The 23,965-nt window shown below is 37.7% G+C and overlaps 2 protein-coding genes across 4 annotated transcripts; both read left to right on the forward strand.

Moving 5' to 3' along the window:
* The first annotated feature begins 9,170 nt into the window (after positions 1 to 9,170).
* Positions 9,171 to 17,524, forward strand: bbs7 (Bardet-Biedl syndrome 7). The gene is made up of 19 exons (XM_036568797.1): positions 9,171 to 9,660; positions 10,216 to 10,281; positions 10,856 to 10,918; positions 11,057 to 11,232; positions 11,313 to 11,499; positions 11,729 to 11,801; positions 11,933 to 12,049; positions 12,143 to 12,273; positions 12,389 to 12,473; positions 12,720 to 12,822; positions 13,142 to 13,334; positions 13,488 to 13,562; positions 13,687 to 13,752; positions 14,691 to 14,830; positions 14,931 to 15,095; positions 15,824 to 15,933; positions 16,646 to 16,749; positions 16,837 to 16,960; positions 17,147 to 17,524. The coding sequence occupies exons 1-19, from the start codon at positions 9,625 to 9,627 to the stop codon at positions 17,278 to 17,280; spliced, it is 2,148 nt and encodes a 715-aa protein (XP_036424690.1). The 5' UTR covers positions 9,171 to 9,624; the 3' UTR covers positions 17,281 to 17,524.
* Positions 17,525 to 20,622: 3,098 nt separating this feature from the next.
* On the forward strand, positions 20,623 to 23,936 carry ccna2 (cyclin A2). Of its 3 annotated transcripts, none has more exons than XM_036567858.1 (9): positions 20,623 to 20,867; positions 21,001 to 21,230; positions 22,042 to 22,285; positions 22,367 to 22,473; positions 22,549 to 22,772; positions 22,848 to 23,052; positions 23,109 to 23,222; positions 23,312 to 23,445; positions 23,534 to 23,585. In XM_036567858.1, the coding sequence occupies exons 2-9, from the start codon at positions 21,030 to 21,032 to the stop codon at positions 23,583 to 23,585; spliced, it is 1,281 nt and encodes a 426-aa protein (XP_036423751.1). In that variant the 5' UTR covers positions 20,623 to 20,867; positions 21,001 to 21,029. The 3 variants fall into 3 exon arrangements, with proteins under 3 accessions (XP_036423751.1, XP_036423749.1, XP_036423750.1); XM_036567856.1 differs by having other exon boundaries at positions 20,623 to 20,863; XM_036567857.1 differs by lacking the exon at positions 20,623 to 20,867 and having other exon boundaries at positions 21,030 to 21,230; positions 23,534 to 23,936.
* Positions 23,937 to 23,965: the final 29 nt, after the last annotated feature.

Consider the following 23,965-nt stretch of genomic DNA (forward strand, 5'->3'; position numbering starts at 1 on the left):
AGTGTCTGCTGTATGAAAAAGTCTGGGCACCCCTGGTCCAATTCCAGTTTGATGTTTTGTCGATTTTATATTTTCTACATTACAATGACACAACTATGCTATTAACATGTCATGGCAGATGTTATATGGTGTCTTATGTTGTCATGACAAATTTTGTTCAGTAACTTACAATCGTTTGCAAAAATTGTCATTTTGGTGTATCTCCAAAATTCTCCGAAACTGAGCGACTTTGAGATAGAGAGCTCATGCTGGCCTTTTCCTACTTGATGTTGGTTCATTCCTTTATGATTCCTCCAGGCCCTGTTCAGTCAACTCAAGTAAAAACAACAATTCAATTTATAAACCATGCAAAATTTAAAAACTGTGCTCCAAATTGCTCTTAAGTAATGAATTTAGGCCCCATGTGGTTCCAAGTAAAGGTTCCCCATGAGGTTCTTAAATATTGAACTTGCTTACAGAATGACTGAACTGAAATATTAACAGAGTATAAATAAAAAATCAACAACAATATTTCACTTCAACTAATTTTGTATACATAAACACCCACATGTTTACAACTTTTTGCATTATGTACTTACAATATATGAAGCTATGCCATTAATTTAAAATCCATTTTAAAGGCTTTTTTGACCCTATATTTTCTAAAAAGCAACTAATTCTATTTTCTTCACACTTTTTCTGAATAAAAACAGTTATGCCTGATTAACATACAGATATGCTATGACTCTATGACACTGTGGGAGTTCTTGATGCCAAAACAACCTTTATAATGCTCCAGAAAGTCATACTTTGTTGAGAGGTAATAAGCTCACATGCTACTATGGAAGGTTTCTTGTTGTTGGGACCTGTTATGCTCAAAATCTCTAACAGAGGCATGTAATAATGTAGTCTGTCTGTCTTCCTGGCCACCAGAATAAGCTCCACACATTCCTGCTGGAGGCTGCATAAATTGGATTGAAGTTTTTGCTTGATTTCGTCATTACTGGCCCTATATGAACTGCTGTGGAATGACCCCTTTCATTCATTTCTGGCCAGATTAGCAACAGTACACTTTTACAACAGTAAACTTTTTATTTTCTACGATGAAGTGAAAAAAGTGAGAGTTGAGATTCCCAGAATTAGAAAACAGTCATTCATTTTAATGAATACATATCCATATTTGGCCACTGGGTTTAGACTGTATAAACAATGCTTTTGGTGTTAGATTGTATGAATAGTGAACATATAGGGATAATATAGTGTTTCTCACCTGGACAGAAAACACCGTGGCATATCTGCTGTCTTTCATGTCCTGACCACGTCTCGTTATACCAAAAATATCACAGCAAACCGCTAGAGGGCGCGCGAGAGACCTCAATGAATGGGAGCGAATGCAGCTGAACAGTCAATGAAATATGGTTCTGGTCACTCAAAGAGGAGCTTATTTTAATGTTGGAAAAATATAATGGTACACTAAAAAAAAATCTGGCAGATACTGCAGAAAATCGACAGATTTTCTACACGGATTTTACGCGGTGAGAAAGGCCGCTACTGATTGGTTGGCGAGCTGTTCACGGTCATTGACGTCACCAATATAAATTAAGAGTCCATTGTAAAGTCCTATAACTGGAGTTAAAAACGTTTAAAAATATTACAGCACTATTGAAACATTTTATGCCGCTCTGTGTTGAGAAAAAGACGACATCTGTCAGTTTAAAAAGCATAATTACCATTTACAAATTTAGCACAAAAGCTTCACAGGCCCCTGCTCATTTTCTGGCCTGCACAGCAAAATAAATAAATACATAAAATAAACAATAAAAATAGAAATAAAATAAAATAAATAAATAGTCTGATAGATAGACAAATAAATAAACGAATAAATTACATCATAAGCATATATCTTATCTTAGTCGCTACATCTAATTTAGATTATTCATGCATTATTCAGCCTATTTCTATTTGTTTTTTATTTGCTTTAAGTCATTTTATCTAGTGAAAGTGTCTGATTGCATTTGCAGATAATAATTAGTTGAAAAGAAATGATGAAAAAAGCTAAATTAGCCCTGAAGAGATAATTCAGTGGGAGTTCTCCCTAAGTGCAAATTCCCTGCTTTCATTTGTGTTGCATTATCGCCAGTCCTCCGGCCCAAAATGTTCTGTGCTAAAAGTTAAAACTGAGTTGAAGGCAAATTTAACACAGGTCAGCATTTTTCTTCCCTCTCAGCATTGACTACTCATCAATATCTGGACTGTGATTCATTAAGTCTACATCAGCCAGGACAGAAATAATAGTCACTAACCCTTGCATTCAGCAGGTTGTGATTAATAGTCGTAATTCATTGGCTGGGCCCTCCCGGCAGAATATATGGAGTTCTCCTTTGGGAATCATTATGGAATACAATAGAGCAACTTCATCAGGAATAATGGGAGTGCCAGATGAGGAAGATTGAGCCTGATTGGTGAGATTAGGTTTTGATGGCATGAAACTCTACACATCAAGGCTTGATTGTATAGCATCTTTTGTGGGCAAAACTAATGTATATATCATAATAACTAAGAGAGAACTGGATATATTTATGACAATCTTAAAAATAAGGATGACGAACGAGTTCTTAGGGGTGATGCAGCAGAGTCTTAGTGAACTCCAAAGGTTCTTTAAGGAACTAAGAGGAATTGTTCTGTGGCATTGCTTCAAAGAACCCTTTTTGCCCCTTAGTTTTAATAGTATACAGGACATTACCTTTCAGTCAGTTAGGGGAGAGAAGTAGTGTTGTTTATATTATAATTTATTATAATTTATTAATTTATTAAAATTTAGGCTTTTTAAAGGCTCACAGTTAACTTCATAACACAGAATATTGCCATTTTATTGAACTGGATCGCCTTTTTGACACCAGCACCTGATTCCAATATTGTATTCAAAGAACTGTTGGTCGTGTTCACAGTGTGGTGAATGTAAATTCACAGTTTGGGTGTCAGACATACAATAAACTGTTAGCTAAATTGTTGCAACCAGTTCACAGTGTGGTGTGTGGTCACGCTCACGCTCTCTTTGTCACCTCCCGCCACACAAACACATACACACAGCGATTCATTTGAGGGGGGATGCAAGGGGATGCCACGCTCCTGATAAAAAAAAAAAGAACAGAAATGATCCGGCTTGTAAAACAATATTCCCTTTTCCATCCCTTTTGCATCAGTAAGCTATCACTTAAGGTGTCTTCACGTTTTTTTTTCATTTCATCCAAATGTGAAATTTCTCAACTGTAGGCGTTCTTGATGTCAAACAAAGAAGTTCAGAACAGGACAGAGCACATACACCTAATCTGAAAATTTCAGGGGTGGATTTAGTGACTCTGGGGCCCAAGGCAAAAGACAGGAATGGGGTCAACTGGATGTACCTAGTCTGCAAAAAGATATCTTTAATCTTAAATAAAATCATCTTAAATATAGTGGATATGTCTATTATTTCTCATTTTGAGATTGTTTTATATTACAAGATTATTTAACTTATTTCTAGACACTTTCGACTTGTTTTAAGTCTTTTATTGAGTGAATTTATATCACTACACTGGCAGATCATTGTGGTTGTTTTAAGAAACAAGCAAAACAATCTGCTAACATAGTGAGATGATTTGGTAAAAAGTACCATTGAAGTAAAAAATGAGTGGGAAGATTATATAATGTAAATATATCATGTAAAATAATTATGACCACTTTAATGACATATGTGGATATACTGCCGGGTTACAAGCAAAATACAGGACATGGGCCCTTTATAAAACTTGCCTACAGCATTTAAAATGTGCCTGTCTCAGCCCACTATAATGATTAAAATACTACAAAAATCCTATACATTTTGCATTAAGGTGTGAATCTATTCAAGATGCCATGCTTAAAAACATCCCCCGTTGTCATCAGTCGTCCATTACAGGTTACTAAAAATGTACAAATTATTGTCACCTCAATCTTCACTCAGACCTGTCACCTGAACACATTCACCCCCATAACATATGTGAAATATTCCATAAGTCACATGTTCAACAGGAATCTGCATCATCTGAATTTATTGAAGATCATGTGAAGAACAAAAGGAAGTTTTCTCATTCTTTTTTTCTCTTTATTTTCAGTTATATTGTGATGTTGCCTAATGAGGTCACCTTCAACGCTGTTGCCCAAATTACATGTTTATGTCATATGCAAAATTTTGGGCACCCTTGGTCAAATTATATGTTTTATTTTACAAAATTTACAGGAAAATAACTTTACACAATCTTTACAGGAAAGTAAATATGGATTTTTTTATTTTTTTTTTGCTAATTTTAATGCAGAATTTCTATTTATTTGCTTTGAGTTTATCATATGCCATAACTTTATATAGGCCACATTTTATGTCGTAATTTTTCCCCAGTGTGTTCATTGTGTAATTGTGCATTAAAATGTGCAGAAGTGTGTTCTCTGTTGATGATGTGTTAACTTATTTTCACTTAAATAAATAAAACATGTAATTTGAACAGGGGCACCCAAACTTTGGCACTGTAAATGGAAAGTAAATTATTAATTTAAAAAGTAATTTTAAGTTAGGTTAGTCATTTCATCCTAATTTCATCATTCCATTCGCATAGATGCCAGTTAACAACATTGTAACATTGTGCATTTGCTAATTCTATGCTCACTATTTTACTGTCAACCCTGTGGCTCATTTAAGCTTATCAGCAAAGAAACCTTATAAAAGAAAGGATATTGTTTCTGAGATTGGTTGCCACACATTTAAATGGCTAAATGTATGTTTACTTAGAATCAGTTTTGAAAAATGAAGTTTATTTTTTAAGTGTTATGGATTTAAAGATAAATGGCACCCCAACCCACCCAGAAGGCCTTATGGCACCTTATATTAATGAAATCATGAACAGTGAATGCAACTAATTAAAGAATGAGAATTTCATTGATTTTTTTGTGGATTTTCATTGTAGCCTGCAGTCCTGGTCTGAGGGCTCCTATTTGTGGACTAGGATGGAGGATTAAGAAGAGGTTTAACCTCATCACTCCAAATGCTCAGTATACTGGAGATATTTTCCCAGGCATTCCAGCTCTACAGAAGCAAATATGTCAGCACACTCACTCGTATGTGTTTCTACAGAACTCAGTCTTTGTACTGGTTGATCTTTTAATAGAGTTTTCTTTTCTGATCTTGTAATGAACAAAAACAAACATGGCAGCTTATGAGACAGACACTTACCACCTCCAAAGCCAAACGACACACTGTTTCTGAATGATCCTGTGTTTATTTCTTCATGTCCTTCTAGAAGTGAAAGGTAAAAAAATATGAGTTACATTTTGAGATTAAGTTTAACGTCCAGTAATCTGGAACGTTTGGATGTTATTAATGTAATAGACACAGGCATTAAAAATGCAATTTTTCAATGTTGTTTATTGTGTTAAAAGTAGAATCTTATGTTTATTAAGGAGTGTCAGTAGATGATGTTCTATGAACTTGGGGTTTGTTTTTATAGATTTCAGTGGGTTTCACTGTTCAGTATGCTGAACATTGGAATTAGGCCTCATCTGTATAAAAGACCCAAATAAAAAAAACATTTCTTGTGTTTCAGAAATGTTATATAATAATAATAAATATGTTCATTAACCCCTTAAGTGCCCAGAGCCCACTGGCAGGCCCAACGTTTTATTACACACTTCTAGAACCTAAAAGTAGCTCAGCCAGTTTGTATTGAAGCTGTATTTTACTTACTGAACAATAAGCCTTAGTATATAATAAACCTGGGATTTTAAGGGGTTAAAAAATTACACATTTTAGCCACCAATTTGTAACTTTCCAGTTTACTGGACAGTGAATATTATGTTTCCCAGGAAAAAAGAATAAAAATAATAATAATAATAATTCACATATTATGCCCTTTAGTACACAGCAGAGAACATGTTTCATGACAAAACTTTATTTGTTTTTAAAGTGTCAAGTTTCGAGACTGAGGAGGCTGAAGAAGAACCAAAGCATTTCGCTATTATACAACATCATAGGTCTGATTGTGAGGAGACTATATAATGACCTGTCTGTGTTGAACAGGTGAAAATAGCTTGTCTTTGGTCATGGGTGGCTAAAGCAGAGAAGCCCTGACAAATGAAGACTCATTAACCTCTGACCTCTTGGCACAGCCATCCATTGATCTCCCTTCCAGGAACATCTGCCTTTGACATGAATGATATTCTGGCCTCTTTGACTTAATTAGATGAGAAGAAATCAAGTTTGGGTGCTTTGTTGTTGTTGTGGGCTACCAGATCTGCAGGATTCCCAGCATTACCAGGAAGACAAGCAGAGAGTGATGGCTGCAAAGACTGTGTAAACACTGCTGTTTTATTGTACAGGGTGATTAACATGCGTTACAATATGGATTACATTCCAGAAAATGAATTTTGAACTAATAATTGAAGATAATCCATTATCACTGTTAAATATTTACTGGCAAACAGGTAGAACTGTAAATCTATAATGTCCTTTCAATGGACTCATTCTGTTATCATGACACTGTATTACTTTGCTGCTGCTCACCATGTGGTGTACTATAATAAAAAAGTTTTTTGCTTTATGAATTATTGGTTTTAAGCATGATTACAGGATGTTTACAGCCTTAGAAATAGATTTCATCATGTGTCCACACTAACTCTTTGCTCAATGTAAATACATATCCCAACACAGGACACATGGAAGGAGAGAAAAGTCCATTCTTACCTTCCTGAGTCCTGATTATAAATATAAGTACAGATTTTTGGCTATTTCTAAAGGAACTTTAATTTCCAAGTCAGTAAAGAGAGCCTATTTAATTGTGAGGTTCATTAGGGCAGATAAACTGTTAAAGGGGAACTCCACCGATTTTTCAAAAATTCTACATGATTAAACGGTTGAGGCGTAAACAAAGCCACTCAGAGTGGTTCGATGTGAAATGCTCCATCCTAGAGAAATTGCAGAGTCATAACTGCTCACAGTGGTGGTGATAGGAACCAGACATCTGAAGAGTTATTATGCCTCTGAAATCCCTTCACAGAAAGTTACCTCTGAATGACTCTATTAACATCTCAAAACCTAAATTATCCAGAAGTTTTGAAAAACTGCTGGAAAACCCCTTTAATTAACAACTATGTACGAATGCTTAAGCAATGAATTAAAGCATGTAAAAAGCAAAGGCTACTAAATTAAAGCCCATTTAAAGCTCTATTCTGTCTTTGGAGATTTAAAAAGGAATGTGCTGTTACATAAACATGTTAATTTAAGAAGTTATTATTACATGAATTATTACACCCTCACAAACTGAATGAAATTCCTGCTAGTCAGTTTCAAAGTCTTGCCCACTCAGGACTTGCCTCTTGGGTTTCAGTCTCAGGGCCACAGTCCACTCTGACTGCCCACTTATTGGACAGTAACTGAAGAGAACTCCATGAGGAGGCCAGTTTATTTCCAGTAATAATAACAATCCATGGCTTTTTCTGCGTCTCAGAAATCACGTCTCCTGCAGGGTCCGAAGTGTGGCTCTCTGAAAGATCGACAGGGGTGCAGGGCACTGTTACCCACTGAGTTCCTCAGCTGCTTCAGTACCATCCACAGCAGGAGCCCCATCATCAGCAGCAGGAGCATGAGAATCCCCAGATACACACTCAAGTTCCAGCCCCATCCCACCGCAAGAGGCATAGAGGTGGAAGCCACCAGGAACCTCTTTGGGGCAGGCATCAGGTTCCACAGACTTGAACGCAGAAGCCCTGGTTCTTCACGGGGTTCCTCCAAAGAAAGCCATTCTAGGTTTTAGTATCTGGAACCATCTCCATATTGGTCCTCCCTGCTTGAATCTCTCCCTGACTTCTTCTCCTCGAGGTGGCACGTCTTGCGTCTCCTCTGCTGCTACCAGAATGAGACTGCTTTTCCAAAGCTCTCTCTGCAGTTGCTGAGTGCTGACCCCTCCCCTGGTGCTGAAGGACATTCATTGCCCTGACTTCTCAGCCAGGGAAAGTGCGCACACACACACACACACACACGTGCGCACATGCACATGTTTATTCTCCATCAGATCAAGCCTCAACTTGCAGAGGGAGAATATAATGAATATCAAAACAGCTATCTTAGTGCTTTATTAGTGAGCCACTGAGCTCAGCCGAATCTGATAGACTCTTTCGTCACGCATGAGTTTGATGCACTATCAGAACTGACAAAACGTTCCCGGCACCATCAAGGCCAGATAAAGGCTTTTTGTCTGTAAGAAAACATTTTGTCCTTATTGATGCTAATATGCATGATAATGAAGGCTTTGTATGCTCCGTTGCATTAATTTGCCTATAATTAGGCTAAATATTCCTATAAAAGTCATTAAAGGGGAACTCCACCGATTTTTCAAAATTTCTGCATAATTAAATGGTTAACATGTTACCAAAAACATTCAGAGTGGTTTGATTTGAAATGCTTTGTTTTAGGGAGTCTGAATTGTTTACAGTGGTGGTGATGAAGTCTTAATTGCCTCTAAAAGCTCCCTCACTGAAAATAACAACATAAAATGGCTTTAAATACTCAGCCTGATTTGTGAGCATTTTATTTTAGTTTTGTGATAATATTTTAGCTTTAAATGTATTTAAATTTATTTATTTTAACCCAATCAATACAGAGAAACACATGCAGGGCAAAAGAATCCCCAAAGAAAACTTATTTTTCAGATTTATGACTTATTTTTGGCCTAAAACATTACTTTACCATCATCAACATTACATGTAAAAACTCAGAAAACTCATGTAGGCTCACTGCTGGTTTTGGACAGTGAATAAAATGGTTATATTTGTGTTGTAGACATCGGGACCCCTGGTTTCTAGCACCACCATTGCAAAAAAATCTGAGACTGTAATTTTCTCTATAATTAACCATTTCACGTCAAACCGCTCTGAATGACAGTTTACATTGCAACCACTGGTTGATGCAGAAATTTTGAAAAATTGGTGGAGTTCCCCTTTGTACTCCTTGTGTATATATTTTTATTAAACCTGTAATAAAATACGCATATTATCAAATACATAATAATCGTTTATTTTCCATAATTTTTATTATTTACGTATTTATTTATTCATTCATTCATTCATTCGAAGAAGCGCGTGCAAGGCGTCTCCATGGAAACCCCGGATGCGTCAGTGCGTCCAAACATGGCGCGTCTGAGAAAGCAAGTTAGCTAGCTAGCTTTGCTAGAAGTGTATTTATTTTCTAAGAAGTCGACTTTCTTTCCGGGTTTGTGGCCTCGAAAAGTCACATACAAATGAGTGTCATCTTTAACAAATCCTAATTAAATCTAGCTCGTCGCTTTAGCTCTCTTGTAAGGGAGAAATCCCGTTAGCATGCGAAGGTAGTTCGGTTAGTTAGCTAGCTGGCTAAAAGACGAGAAGAGTCAGCAGCAGCAGTTAATCCCTGAGCTAATCCACTCACTGAGGATCCTTTCCATCTTACTCCGTCAAAAACGCCGTCGCTTATGTTCTTGGAAACAACAGATGCATGAATTTAGCATCGAGCCGCAGTAAAACAGTGTTGTGGAGTCGCAGGTAAAAAAGCTAGCTTAGTGATTTATTCACGAACTGAGATCTACATCTGTGATCAGAGCAGAGAAGATGGAGCTCAGTTTAAACCATGTTGATTACCTCCAGGTAAGAATACTCTTTTTCTACACAAAACTAGTAGGTTATCTGCTTTGGTTTATACATATTTTATAATGTTTTTGTGCTCATAACAAGTAGGTTCAGTTCGTTTGCACCCTTAAAAAAGATGGTTCTTTAGTAAAGGGAATGGTTCTATTTGAGTTCTATGTAGAACGATTTGCATGCTTAAATGTCTCTTTGCATGGTGAAATAGTTCTTCAGATTAATGGAGAATGTTGTGTTTGGTTCTGTATAGCACGAAGAGATCCACTGTCTGTTAACAAGCTTGACATTGCAACAACAGCAGAACCCTTTTGGGTGCTTTATAGATCCGTTTTCAAAAAGGGCTTAAATAGAACCATATACAACACATTTTCCATACAAAGAACCATTTAAGCGTGGAATGGTTGTATATAGAACTCATTCGTTTTACTAAAGACCCCTTGAAAAACCATATTTTTAAAGAGTGCAGAATACAAAGCTAGTAATGAACTAAACAGACAGTACATTAACAGGAATGCTGAGCAGAAGTTGTTTTTCCTTTTTCCTTGTTGGTCTTCCGAGGTTGGAGTGACGTCTCAGAAAACGATGAAACTTCTGCCTGCAGTGGGACGAAAAGCAACACAAAAGGTGGTTTTATTAAGCAGTTTTATTAAGATGAAATAGTTCATTGTAGAGAAACTTCCCAGTTTGATTATTGTTTTTTACAGTGGTGGTGATAGGAACCTGGGGTCGCAACATCTAAGCAATTGTAGCCATTTTATTTAACGTGCAAACCTACCAGTGAATCTGTATGTCACTTCTGAGTTTTTATATGTGAAAGTTGATGATGGTAAAATAGTTCTAAATCTGGAAAAATAGGTTTTCTTCGGGGACTGTTTTACCTATCAACACCTTGCATGTACCCCTGCACCATGAACAGATTGAAATAAATATATGGGGATAAGGGAATAGGGGAAAATAAAAATATAATAAGGACAAAACCGTCATAAAACAATGCCTCAGGCATTAGGTAGCGTATTTGTAACGATTTCATGTAATAATTTTCTGTGAGATAGCTTTTAGAGGCAGACGTCTGTTTCCAATTAAAATTCTGACTTTCTCTGCAAAGATGCTTCACACATAAACCACTCTGAATGACTAATGTTGCAGACATATCGGTTTGAATTCCCTCTTTTAATTGCTGCGTTTTATTTCAATCCAGGTTGCTGTTGCAGATCATGATGGTGTAGTAAACTGTTTCGGGATGAAAAAGGGCGAGGCAGTTGTGCGTATTAAAAACGTTATTCTCTTTCATGCACTTTCTCCATCTAAATCCTCAGTTAGAATGATAATTCTTTTCACCACCTACCACTGTTGAGCTGAGATGAAATAAGATGGACCTGCATGTATGTTCTTTGTCCAGCCTGTTTTCAAAAGTCTCCCCGGGCAGAAGATCTCCAGACTGGAGCTGGGAGGTGCTTTGGGCACACCACAGGAGAAGATCTTTGTGTGTTCTGGCTCTGAGGTCAGGGGCTACACCAAAAAGGGAAAACAGTTTCTCTCTTTTGAGGCCAATCTGACTGAGAGCATCAATGCTATGTGAGTTTTTATTTCTGCATCCTATGCTGTTGTTAATGAATCATAGGTCTTGAATGTTAAAATTTAAATACTGTTGGTAGGCATGTTTCTGGGGCAGACCTTTTTGTGTGTGCCAGCTACATTTACAACCACTACTGTGACTGCAAAGACCAGGACTATTACCTGTCAGGAGACAAAATCAACGACATAGTTTGTTTACCTGTGGAAACAGTGGGTCGTACGGTGCCTGTCCTTGCCTGTCAGGACAGAGTCCTTCGTATATTACAGGTAATGCTACATTTATTGCGTATAGATCATGGTCTGGGATATATTAGACAGAAAGCAAACATTCGGTTCTATTGTCGATGTGTTAAATGCGAGAGAAATGGACATATGTCAGGACCTGAGCAACTTTGTGAAGGGCCAAATTGTGTTATTTGTAAATTTATTAGTAAATTAGTACCTTATTTTATAACTTTAGTTATTCACTCTGCATCATACATCATATTCCTTAAAGGGCTCTGAGCTGTTGTATGATTTTGAAGTCCCTGGACCCCCATCTGTTCTGGAGCTTCACAACAGAGATGGAGGTAAGTAGTAAATTCTATGCCTGAAGTAGAAAAATTAAAAACTTTACGAAATCATGTCTAAATATGAATGTTGGAAATGTTTCTATATAGTTTAAAGGCTCTTGTTTTGTCGATATCTCTTTTATGTCTAGGTAAGAATGGGGAAGAGGTGCTTTATGGAACAGCTGATGGAAAATTGGGACTTGTCCACTTAACCAGTTCAGCTCCAGTCTCCAGATGGGAGGTGGACAATGAGAAGAAAAAAGGAGGTAGGAAATGATCCTGTGTACATTTTTTAAATCGGTAGCCATAGATGGTTTGCAACCAGGACTTGACTGTTTTCTTATCCTTGTCTTTTCAAGGGGTGCTGTGCATCGATACATTTGACATTCTGGGTGATGGTGTGAAAGACATTCTAGTTGGCAGGGATGACGGGACAGTAGAGGTGTATGGATTGGACAGCTCCAGTGAACCCACACTCCGTTTTGAGAATGTATGTGTGACGAGGAAATGGAAACATTGAAATCTGTGTTTACAACGTGTTAATGCTACCTGCTGATTCAAATGTTGCTGCTGATTTTGTATGATCACTGTTTTGTGTTCACAAGGTTTTGTCTGAGAGTGTCACATCAATCCAGGGGGGCTGCGTAGGAAAGGAGTCATATGATGAGGTTCTAACAACGACCTACACAGGTCAGAGACTCCATGTTTTTTGCCTTAGATACAGATTCACATAACTGATTTATTTGTGTAGCTGTGTATAGCACAGTTGTGTTTCTAAAGCTTAGAGCTGCACAGATGGGCGTTTTGACAGCTAGAATACACAATACATTCTGTCATACATGTTAATTTGTTTTTATTGACCATTTAAGCTAATTTAGCGTATTTAAGCTAATTAAGCTAAAACCTCCCTTCTTGTTCCTGATGTGACATTTCTAGGTTGGGTGTCAGGCCTCACCACAGAGCCGCAGCAGATGGAGGCGGGGCCAGGGGATGAGGTGAAGATGAGCCGAGAGACCCAGGCCAAAGTGGCTGCTCTCAGGTACAGAGAGACAATCCTAAGCTATTTCATAATCAGGCCTTTTACAGCTCTTACACAGTGCTATTCAGTATGGTGGATTCAAACAGCAAGGACTTACAGGGGCAACCCCGTGTTATTAAAATGTTACAAATTCAGTGACCTTAGTGGAATATAGGCAAATACAACAATTTTATTTAGCAACAATGAGTGAGTGCATACTTTCTCAAATGTTATTATAGTCAGTTCAAATCAATTCTTACAAAATCCATGCATCTGAATCACCTTGCATACATTTTTACATCCCTCATATCTAATGTTGTGTCGTGACGTGTGTTTGCAGGGCAGAGTTGGAGCAGCTGCAGGTGAAGGTAATGCAGGGTCGGGAGAAGTACCAACAGAGCTCTCAGTCCAGCACAGCTGTGTCCGCAGTGCCCGTCTTCAGCATCAATGACAGGTTCACTCTCTGCCAGGACGATGCCAGCTACAGCCTCACGCTGGAGGTTCAGACTGCCATTGACAACCTGCTGCTACAGGTCAGCGCTCTCAGAAAACAAAACTTTATTTTAGTAAAGAGCACAAGTTTTATGGTAGTAACATTTTAAATATCTTAAATATCTTAATTTTAAACATTTATAGATTATCTGCATCTTTTTGTACTGTAATATTGTGATTGTTTCTTTTAACAGAGTGATGTTCCAATAGACCTCCTTGATGTGGATAAAAACTCAGCAGTGGTTAGCTTCAGTGAATGTGATTCAGAGGTAAAGTACTACCAAGTCTTCATCATTTATGATGCACCACAAAGCAAACACAGTACTGTAATAAGGAACCTGGGCCTAACATGGGTTTACAACAAGATTTCTGTTTGCACATTTTCCTCAATAGCCAAATGGAAATTTCCTGCTTGCCACCTACAGATGCCAGGCTAATACAACAAGGCTGGAACTTAAGGTAACTTAACTTTACTTAAATTTAACTTTAAAAAGCACGTTCTTCTTAATATTGAAAATGTTACATGGAATTAAGTGTAGTAGATCTTTCTGCTGAAGTGGAGGAGATCTCTCGCTGATGTGTCCATCAGTCTGAAAGGCTGAAGGTCAGCTTTGATGTATATGAAGTAGGTATTTTGTAAGAGTTAATGAATGGATATTTGGTTAAGCACAGGAAAGGGGGGAAAAATCAACATAGCATAACAAATATAATCTTTATTTACCCACTTTAATTAAACTTTCCTTCAATTACATGAACACATGTTTGTGTTTGATAAAGTAATAAAGAGAAATACTGAATGTACAGTAAAATTTTTATTGAATGTAAACACATAACCTTGTTACAGGCCACATGTCATTTATACTCATAATGCACTAATATAGTAAACTGATGCATAACTTAGGCTGCTGAATAAGCATTTCTGATGTAGCTTAACTAAAAACTAAATAGGCTTTTGCCTTATCTGTCAAAGTTTTGCCAGATTTTTCTTTTTCACTTACATATTTTTCCCGACTTCTCTTAATGCAGTATAACAAATGTGTGAATAATGCTTAGAGCTTTAGATTTTGGTCCAGGTTTTGAGCTGAAACTCAACATGAGCCAAACAATATCTGACCCTAGCTCAACAATATATACAATGTATTATAAACATAAAATATTTTGTCCAAACAAATTAAATATAAATGTCTATTTGGCTGCACTAAACTGTACTGTCCTGAACACAAGTGGGTGACTCTGGTGTGCCACGGTTTTAAAGTAAAGGAAAATAAAGCGAATAAATGAATTGAGGAAGAATAAAGTTAATGAATTAAGTCTGTCGGACACTTTAACAAGTTTGCATTCACTCCTGCACACCCTACTATGAATACTGCTACCACATATTTTCCATTAATTTGCAGGTGAGGTCAATTGAGGGTCAGTACGGCACTCTTCAGGCCTACGTAACCCCACGGCTGCAGCCCAAAACCTGCCAGGTCCGACAGTACCAGATCAAACCACTGTCCCTCCACCAGAGGACCCACAGCATCGATCAGGACAGGTGAGCATCATATGCAGGTACCACAGTCATCAGTCATATGATGTCTATATCTCTATATCACATATGATCAATCTCCCTTCTTGTCTGGTTCTGTCTACAGACCCATGAACACTTTGCGGTTGGTGGGCCAGTTCAGCTTTGCAGAGATCCATTCGTGGGTTGTGTTCTGCCTGCCTGAGGTGCCAGAGAAAACCCCAGCAGGAGAAAACATCACCTTCTACTTTCAAAACACTTTTCTGGGAACACAACTTGAAGCCAGTTACTGGTAAGACCAGGTCCACTGTAGACAGAACAGAGTTAAACTCTTGACAGTCTTTGTGTAACGCAGTGGTTCCCAACCCTGGGCCCACTGTCTTGCACGTTTTAATGTTTTCTCTGCTCCCAATACACCTGATACAACTAATCAGCTCATTAAAAACCCATTAATGAGTTGAATCGTGTGTTAAAGTAAGGAAATTGCCAAAAGTGCAGGGTGGTGGGCCTCCAGGACTGGGGTTGGGAAACATTGGTGTAAAGCATACAGAACAGTGAAAATATGGTGAAAGATCCTACGGCTGCAGAACTACAAATACTTATTGTTGATATGAAATTCAGTGAAAGGTGTATATATCCCCCCTGTACTTCAAAATTTGCGCTGGTTACCACGTAGTGCCTGGTTACCAGTTACTAATCCTGTAGTCATGGTTTACTCACAGCTCCAAAGTTTCGTCTCTCTTCCATGGGTGCCAGATCTTTCAGTGTTGTGGCACTGAACTGTGGAACAAACTCCTCCATCTCAGCCTTTAAATCCCAGTTAAATTCTAGTTAAATACCTGATATTAATATTTTGATTCATTTAATTATAATCATTTCTAACTTTCCAAACTTAATGCAGTTTAATCGGCACTTCCAGATTGCACTGAATCACCACCTTTCAGAAGGCATTGATGTGTTTACTATCATAACTTTATGCTGTATGTAGTTTGAATTTTAATTAGCTGTTTTTTTACTCAGCAAAGGTGAAGGGAACTTTAAATCAGATAACATTTCCACTATATCCATCCTCAAAGATGTCCTCTCTAAGGAGGCCACCAAGCGCAAAATCAACCTGAACATTTCTTATGGTAAGTATATCTTCAGACAAAAAGCTCTTCAACAGATTTTTTCCAGTTTAGGGAAGTTTACAAAAACAAAGCCATTGAATTTTTTTAAAGAACGTGACTCTAATATATTGTGATTAAAAGAGGTTTAGAAATAACCAGTCATATATCGCTGTTGTTGGAAGAAAACCTAGAAGAAAATCTTCAAAATGATAACTTTACATGAGAAGGAAAAAACATACTTTACTTTTAATGTAAGTCAATGGAACCAGACTTTTCCAAGTCATTTTGAGCCGTTTCTTTTGGTCCATTCTTCATGAAATTTACACACAATGTCAAGGGCCACAGGCATTTCCAATTATGTCAAAAACTGAAAAACGGAGGTAGAAGGTTTTCTTCCGACAACAGTGATATAAATGTTTGAATATCTTTAGTCAACTTGCATGTTTTTTTGTTTCATTTTCAGAGTGAAAATAACTTAATACATCCTCTACAGTGAACTTCAATATAGAATTTTCATAAATTGTTAGTGCACAATTTGAATAATTTTTTGCAATAAAATGTGCAGAACTGTGTTCTCTGTAGAGAATGTTAACTTGTATTCAATTAGAAAATCAATAAAACAACATTTGATCAGGGGTGCACAAAATCTTGCATATAACTGTATTCAAGTCATTCGATTTAACATGTAAAGTTTTACTATAATGTTCTTTTGTCATTTGTTGCCTTGCTTTAGAAGTGAACGAAGATTCTGTAAGCCATACGCTGAAGATGATTCATCCTAAGCTCGAATATCAGCTCTTGTTGGCCAAGAAGGTTCAGCTTATTGATGCTTTAAAGGTAACCTGCAATGTGGATTTATAAATGAACCATTATGCTCAGTTAAAGCTTGTGTGATGCACAGTATTGTGTATATGTGTTGAATAGGAGCTGCAGGTGCATGAAGGGAATGCAGATTTCCTGATTCCAGAGTATCGTAGTATACTCGATGAGTCTGCCCGTCTTTTAGAGGAATACAAGAAACAGCCAGCTCACCTGGAACGACTGTATGGTAAGAGACGTCTGTATGTTATGTGAGATTAATCATATAGGATTTACATCAAATGTCAAATATCAAATACATAGTAACGCTAATTCCATGACTCTTGCATGAATGACGTTTTTACTTTTGTAGACTTCAAATCTTTTGAAGAAATGTATCTAACTCTTTAATGAATTCATTGTGGTCTTCCTACAGGCATGATAACCGACCTCTTCATTGACAAGTTCAAATTTAAAGGGCAGAATGTCAAAACAAAGGTTTCACAGCTTCTTGAAATATTAGACAACTATGACCTGAATTCTCTGATGGATTTTTTCAACGATGCTTAAGAAAAGAAAAGTCAAGATTCAGTTGGTTACTTGTAATTGTTTTATTGTAAATAGTTTTCTCAGATATTTATTTGCTGTAGAACTTTTTCATGTACAGAAGTATACTGAGATACATGATGTGTTGTATCATGTAATGATGGTGAGATGTGAGTACTGTGTCATCTTTTTTGACATATTTGTTAATTTTCGTCAATTCTTCTAGGTCATATTTGTGTCCAATAAATTCATTCTCAAGTCATTGTTATATAGTTTTTCTGTTTGTGTCATTCAGTCGTATTTGAACCAAATTTAAGAGAATATTAATTGTAAAAACTAAAATGACTTTTTAAAAAATCTACATTAGAAAAGTTTAATTCCAAAAAGCTGTATATCCATTTGTAACAATTTTAGATATAAAGAAAACTGAAGACAATAACAGATGCCATATTAAATACCTTGTGGAAAAACATGTTTATTTCTCTAATAAAAATGTTCTTAATCATAATAGAGGGTTGATATTGTATGTGTAAAACAAATTCCCAACAACATGCATCATACAAAAGAATATTAATGAAAGTAGCATTTATCATGTTTTAGATTTCATTTCAGTCTGGAATCTGAAGGAGATATTAAAAACATGCATGTTATGTAGGATGGATTCTATTATTATGGGACATCACTTAATACGGGACAGTATTATGTCATGTGGGACATGCATACCATATGTTCTGAATGTGAATTCCATCCTTTTAAAACTAAAAAGCATATTTTGCTAACTTACAAAAGATCCACCAGTAAGCATTGCAGAAACTGGAAGAAGACATTCTTGAAGTGTCTCCTATTCCTATCTCCCATAATATCTAAATCCATCCTGTCTCCTGCCCTGCCCCTTTGTGGATGTCCTCTATTGTCCATTGGGTTTTCTCTACTTTTGCAACATAATACACCAATTTACTATATTTCCTTATTTCCTTTTGCTCTTTTAGAGAGAGTGCATTTAGAATAAAGAATAGAGGACTGTGCTACAACCAAATTTCCAAAAAGTTGGGATGCTGTGCAAAATGTAAATAAAAACAGAATGCTATGATGTGCAATTCATTTAAACCCTATATTTAATTAAAAGAAAGTACAAAAACAACATCAAATGTTGAAACTGAAAAAAAGAAAAAATGTATTGTCTTTTAAAAAGTATACATCCATTTTAATTTTGATGCCAGTAACATGTTAAAAAAAGTTGAAACAGGGTAAGAAAAGACTAAAACTGTAGCGCTTAAAAAAAAGACTTGTGGGACATCAACAACTAATTTGGTAAACTGGCAACAGGCCAGTAATATGACTGGGTATAAAAGAGCATCCCAGAGAGGCTAAGCCTTTCAGAAGTAAAGATGGAGAGGGGTTCACCAGTCTGAAAGACTAAGCAGGCAAATGGTGCAACAATTTCAGAAAAACTTTTCTCAACCTAAAATAAAAAAGAACTTTTGCTTTTCATGATATACGATACATAGTATCATTAAAACATTCAGAGAATCTGGAGAAATCTCTGTATGCAAGGGACAAGGCTGAGAACCAATACTGGCTGGCCGTGATCTTCAGGCACTGCATTAAAAACACACACGATTCTGTAGTGGAAATCACTGCATGGGCTCAGGAACACTTATGAAAACCACTGCCTGTGAACACAGTTCATCACTGCATCCACAAATGCAAGTTAAAACTTAACCTTGCCTTCTCTGGGCCCGAGCTGATTTTAAATGGACTAAGGCAGAGTGTAAGTGTCCTGTGGTCCGACGAGTCAAAATTTTAAATTCTTTTTAGAAATCATGGACGCCGCATCCTCCAGGCTAAAGAGAAGAGGGACCACTCAGCTTATTATCAGCACAGAGTTCAAAAGCCATCATCCGTGATTGTATAGGGGTGCAAGAGTACACATGGCAAGGTTTTAGAGCAACATATGCTGACATCTTTTTTAGGGAAGGCCTTGCTTATTTCAGCAAGACAAACCACATTCTGCACGTATTACAACAGCATAGCTCATTAGTAAAAGAGTCTGGGTGCTAAACTAGCCTGCCTGCAGTCCAGACCTGTCACCACTGAAAACATTTGGTGCATTGTGAAACTAAATGTACGACAAAGGAGACGCTGAACTTTTGAGCAGCTGAAATTCTATATCAAGCAAGAATGAGAAAACATTTCACTTTCAAAAATACAGCAGTGTCTCCTCAGTTCCCAAACGCTTACAGAGTGCTGTTAAAGGAAGAGGTGATGCAACACAGTGGTGAACATGCCACTGTCCCAACTTTTTTGAAATGTGTTGCTGGCATCAAATGCAAAATGGTCAAAAAACAATAAAATTTCTTTTGATATGTTGCATTTGATATGTTGTTCTTTGTACTATTTTCAACAAAGGGTTTAAATGATTTGCACATCATTACATTCTGTTTTTATTTACATTTTTCACAGCGCCCCAACTTTGGAGCAATTGAAGTTGCAATATTTGCAATATTGTCTTTTTAATAATTTTAGAAAGACTACACTTATTTTAAGATGTGTATACTGATAATTTTGTTTTGTTCTAAGAAATTTTGGACTTTTATCTCGTTTTAAGAAGAATTTTAGGACTTATTTAGACCTGTTTTACTGAATTATTTTTGTTTTTTTTAACAAATTGTGGCAGCATGACTAAAGTCAAACGCTGAAAAGACTAAAGATTGAGTGCAATCTCAGAGTATATATCAACACACACATACACACGCACATATATATCAACACACACATACACACGCATATATATATATATATATATATATATATATATATATATATATATATGCATGTTTTTTCAACTAATACATTTGAATTAAACAGATCTGCAATGGAAATGCTATCATTTTTGTTATGCTGAGCTCTTTAAAAAGTTTTAAAAAGCATTTCATTATTTTTTTTAGATAAATTGTAGGTGTAGTCAGGCCGTTTTGTTTTGTTCTAAGAAAATCTGGGTCTTTGTCCTTTAGATGGATTTTTATCAGTTAAATTTGGTTTGTTTATTTTCTGTAAAGCACCTTGGGTTGTCACGAAAGTGTGCTATATAAATAAAATATTTTTTCTTTTATTATTATTAAATATATTATTATTATTAGTAGTAGTAGTATTAGTATTATTATTATTATTATTGCCTTGAAATCTCTGAGACATGCTCTATTGTCCACATTGTCTCTTTTCTCTTTTTAAAATTTCCTCTGAGCCAATGAATCGCTCGCTCCGAGTTCTCAACGGTTCGCGATTCCTCCTTCCCGGTTGCCGTAGATTAGTGACGCTACGCTGAGCCGCATCCTGATTGGTCGGTTTCAATAGTCGCGGGCTACTTGAACTGAGACAGAAACAAACCGAGAGCGGCGGCGTTGAGGTTCACGGGGTCCGGTTAAAGCGTGTTAGGCGGTGCTGCGCAATATTATGGCGCCTTTTCTCTAAATTAAGTCACATTCTGGGCTTCTGTTGCGCATTGTTTACATTCGGCACATTCGTAAGACGCCGCCGCCGCCGCTGCTGCTTTACAGACTGTTGTTTTTGTCTGGCTTAGTAACGAATCTGCTCTGTTTCCCCCTCGGTAGGTGAGGCTGCTCTCTTATTCAGGCGCTCAATGTAACTTTGTGTTTTATGATAATCAAGCAGAGCTGCCGGATATAACGCTGCAAGAAAATCAGTTTCTCAAAAAATCAGCAATCTTGTCTTTATCGCTTGCAGGCCGAGTTTTTTGACCAGCTCGTTGCACAATGTCCTCGCACGGAATCGCGGTCGACACCAGCGAAGCTGATTCAGTCCGGAACCAGGAGAACCGGCTCTCTCTGCGAGGTGCCGCCAAGAACAGGCTGGAGAACCAGGAGAATGTAAACCCCAAACCGTCCGGCAGGACTGTGTTGGGGGCTCTGGAGAACAACCCACGGCGGCAGCCCGCCCTGCGCGGCTGTAAACAGGTCGGTTGCTAACTTAAGAGGCTGAAATCAGCTTCTTGTTCGACTTTACCCGGTCCACCTTAAATGGTGCAGCAGTTACATTCTCGCGCCTGAGGCTCCGTAATGTAACTGCTGCACCACTTAAGGTGGAACGGGGAAATGTAGCCACTTAGCAAGGGCAGGCTTGCAACCTTAGCATGGCTAACAGTGCTTTTCTAAAGCCACGTTTCCCTCTCTTGGTGCTTAAGTCAATGAAGTGTTCACCTCCTAATTTAAGACTTTAAATTTTAATTAGCCATTGTTGATTAGCTGTTTTGGCTAACTTGAGCTAGGGTTCCTTAGCACTGGCCAGCTAGACCGTGTGTAGGATAGACCCACATTTACGCTTAAATTTAGACGCTATTTAATGACTAATCGCGTTCTCTTGTAGTTTAGCCTTAGACACCTTGACTAAGTATGTTGTCTGGTGTCGTTTAGTAAGTTACCAGTTTTAAATACCCGGGTTTCCTCCCTTATTGTCCCAGACCGCCATTTTAGCAGCTGCACTGGGCTTCCAGCTCTCCCTACTAGTTGGCCAACTTGTCATGTAGCTAGCTAGGTAGCTAACTTGTTAAGCACTTATGTAGCCACACACAGCTACAGTGAGGTTTTTTTATTATTTTTTTTTTATTATTATTTTTTTTAGATTGCATGAACTTATGGTTGTCTACCTTTTTATTTTTTTTATTTTTTCATTGTGGCTTAACTAACTTGATTGCTTTAATGCAGACTGTTACTGTTGTCTTCCTATCCTAGACTCTCATTGGAATGTCTTCCTCATTCTCATTTCCAGGCCAATGTATCCCAAGCACTGCCCTGCAGATCAGAAGACCATGGCAAAAGCTATGCTGAGAAGCCCCCAGCCAAGCAGCCTGCTTTTCAGATTCATGTGGATGAACCTGATGGTGCCTGCACGAAGAAACAAGCCTCCACAAAAAAAGCCGCCATGGCTTGCTCTCCACTAACACTGAATCCCACAGTTACACGGTTAAGGCAGCCCCTTGCTACTATTGACCTACCTATGGATCTCAGTTTTGGTATGTGAAGTGACTTCCAGCATGCGCTGTACTCTTCTAGGGAGTGTCTTGAATATATTGTGTTAACACATCTCTTTTTAGATTCTCCAATGGACATGTCGATAATTGAGGGTGAGGAGAGGCCGGTGAACGTAAATGAAGTTGCTGACTACGCTGGTGCAATTCATACACATCTGAGGGAGATGGAGGTATGGGTCTTTACAATACAAAAACATCCATTTATGGTAAATGTCCTGTGCCTGTAGTAATTCTGGTCTCTTCAGCTTAAATGTAGGCCAAAAGCAGGATATATGAGGAAGCAGCCAGATATCACAAACAGTATGCGTGCCATCCTGGTTGACTGGCTGGTGGAGGTCGGAGAGGAATACAAGCTCCATAATGAGACTCTATACTTGGCAGTAAACTACATCGACCGCTTCCTGTCCTCAATGTCTGTCCTGAGAGGGAAGCTGCAACTCGTTGGCACAGCGGCAATGCTGTTGGCATCGTAAGTTTAGCTTCTTTCTACTCTTCTCTTGTTTCCCCTGTTTTCAGCACTAACAGTTTTTCAATCTTACTACAGGAAATTTGAGGAGATCTACCCCCCAGAGGTGGCCGAATTCGTTTACATCACTGACGACACCTATACGAAGAAACAAGTGTTAAAAATGGAGCATCTGGTGCTAAAAGTCCTCTCTTTTGATCTGGCGGCGCCGACGATCAACCAGTTTCTCACCCAGTACTTCCTACGGCAGCGTGTCGGAAATAAGGTGGAGAGCTTGTCAATGGTGAGTGGAGTCACTTGGATTTTGCATAAACTTAAATACACATCCTTTTCTTTCAGTTTCTTGGAGAGCTGAGTTTAGTGGATTCTGACCCTTTCTTGAAGTATCTTCCATCTCAAACAGCTGCTGCAGCCTTTATTTTGGCAAATTACACTATCACAGGTGGTTCATGGGTAAGTTTGCACAAATGCGTATGTGAAACTTATTGAATAACTTGGATGCATTCCTCAGTCATGGATTATGTTTGTGTTCAATCTCCCAGTCAAAGGCTCTCATTGAGATGACTGGCTACACATTGGAAGACCTGATGCCATGTGTCCAAGATCTACATCAGACCTACCTCAGTGCTGCCCAGCATGCACAGCAGTCTGTCAGGGAGAAATACAAAGGCTCAAAGTAAGCCAAATATGCATATTGCTTAGTGTTGTCCTGTGAATTTAAGATCTAAAATATTTTTGGTCTGACCGGTGACTTTCTCCTCTAGGTACCATGAAGTTTCACTCATTGAACCCCCAGAGAGGCTGGTATTGAACTAACTCCCCAGCTTGGTTTTATACTCCCAGATTACAGACTCTAACAGGAATTGTGTATACATTCTTAATGTTGCATATTCCCTCAACTCCAATAATGGACACCATAGCCTTTGTATTGGGTATGTGGTGAGATGATTAGTGCTTCATGTATATTTTTATGTGCAGTCCTGTAGGATTGCTGTTTTTATGCTTGATGTACCTAGAGATTTTGTACAGAAGGTAATCAAGCTGTGTTTTGATTTTTTTTCATTTTTTTTATGAAACTGACTCCAGTGGTGTCTTTACACATTTCAGAGTAAAAATGTGTTTGTCCTGAGATGACATCTAAATAAACCTTGCCACTGGTGTGCATAATACTGGCTCATGAGTGTGAAGTCTTTTGA

The sequence above is a fragment of the Colossoma macropomum genome, unplaced genomic scaffold (genome assembly GCF_904425465.1).
Source record: "Colossoma macropomum unplaced genomic scaffold, Colossoma_macropomum, whole genome shotgun sequence".
NCBI lineage: Eukaryota > Metazoa > Chordata > Actinopteri > Characiformes > Serrasalmidae > Colossoma > Colossoma macropomum.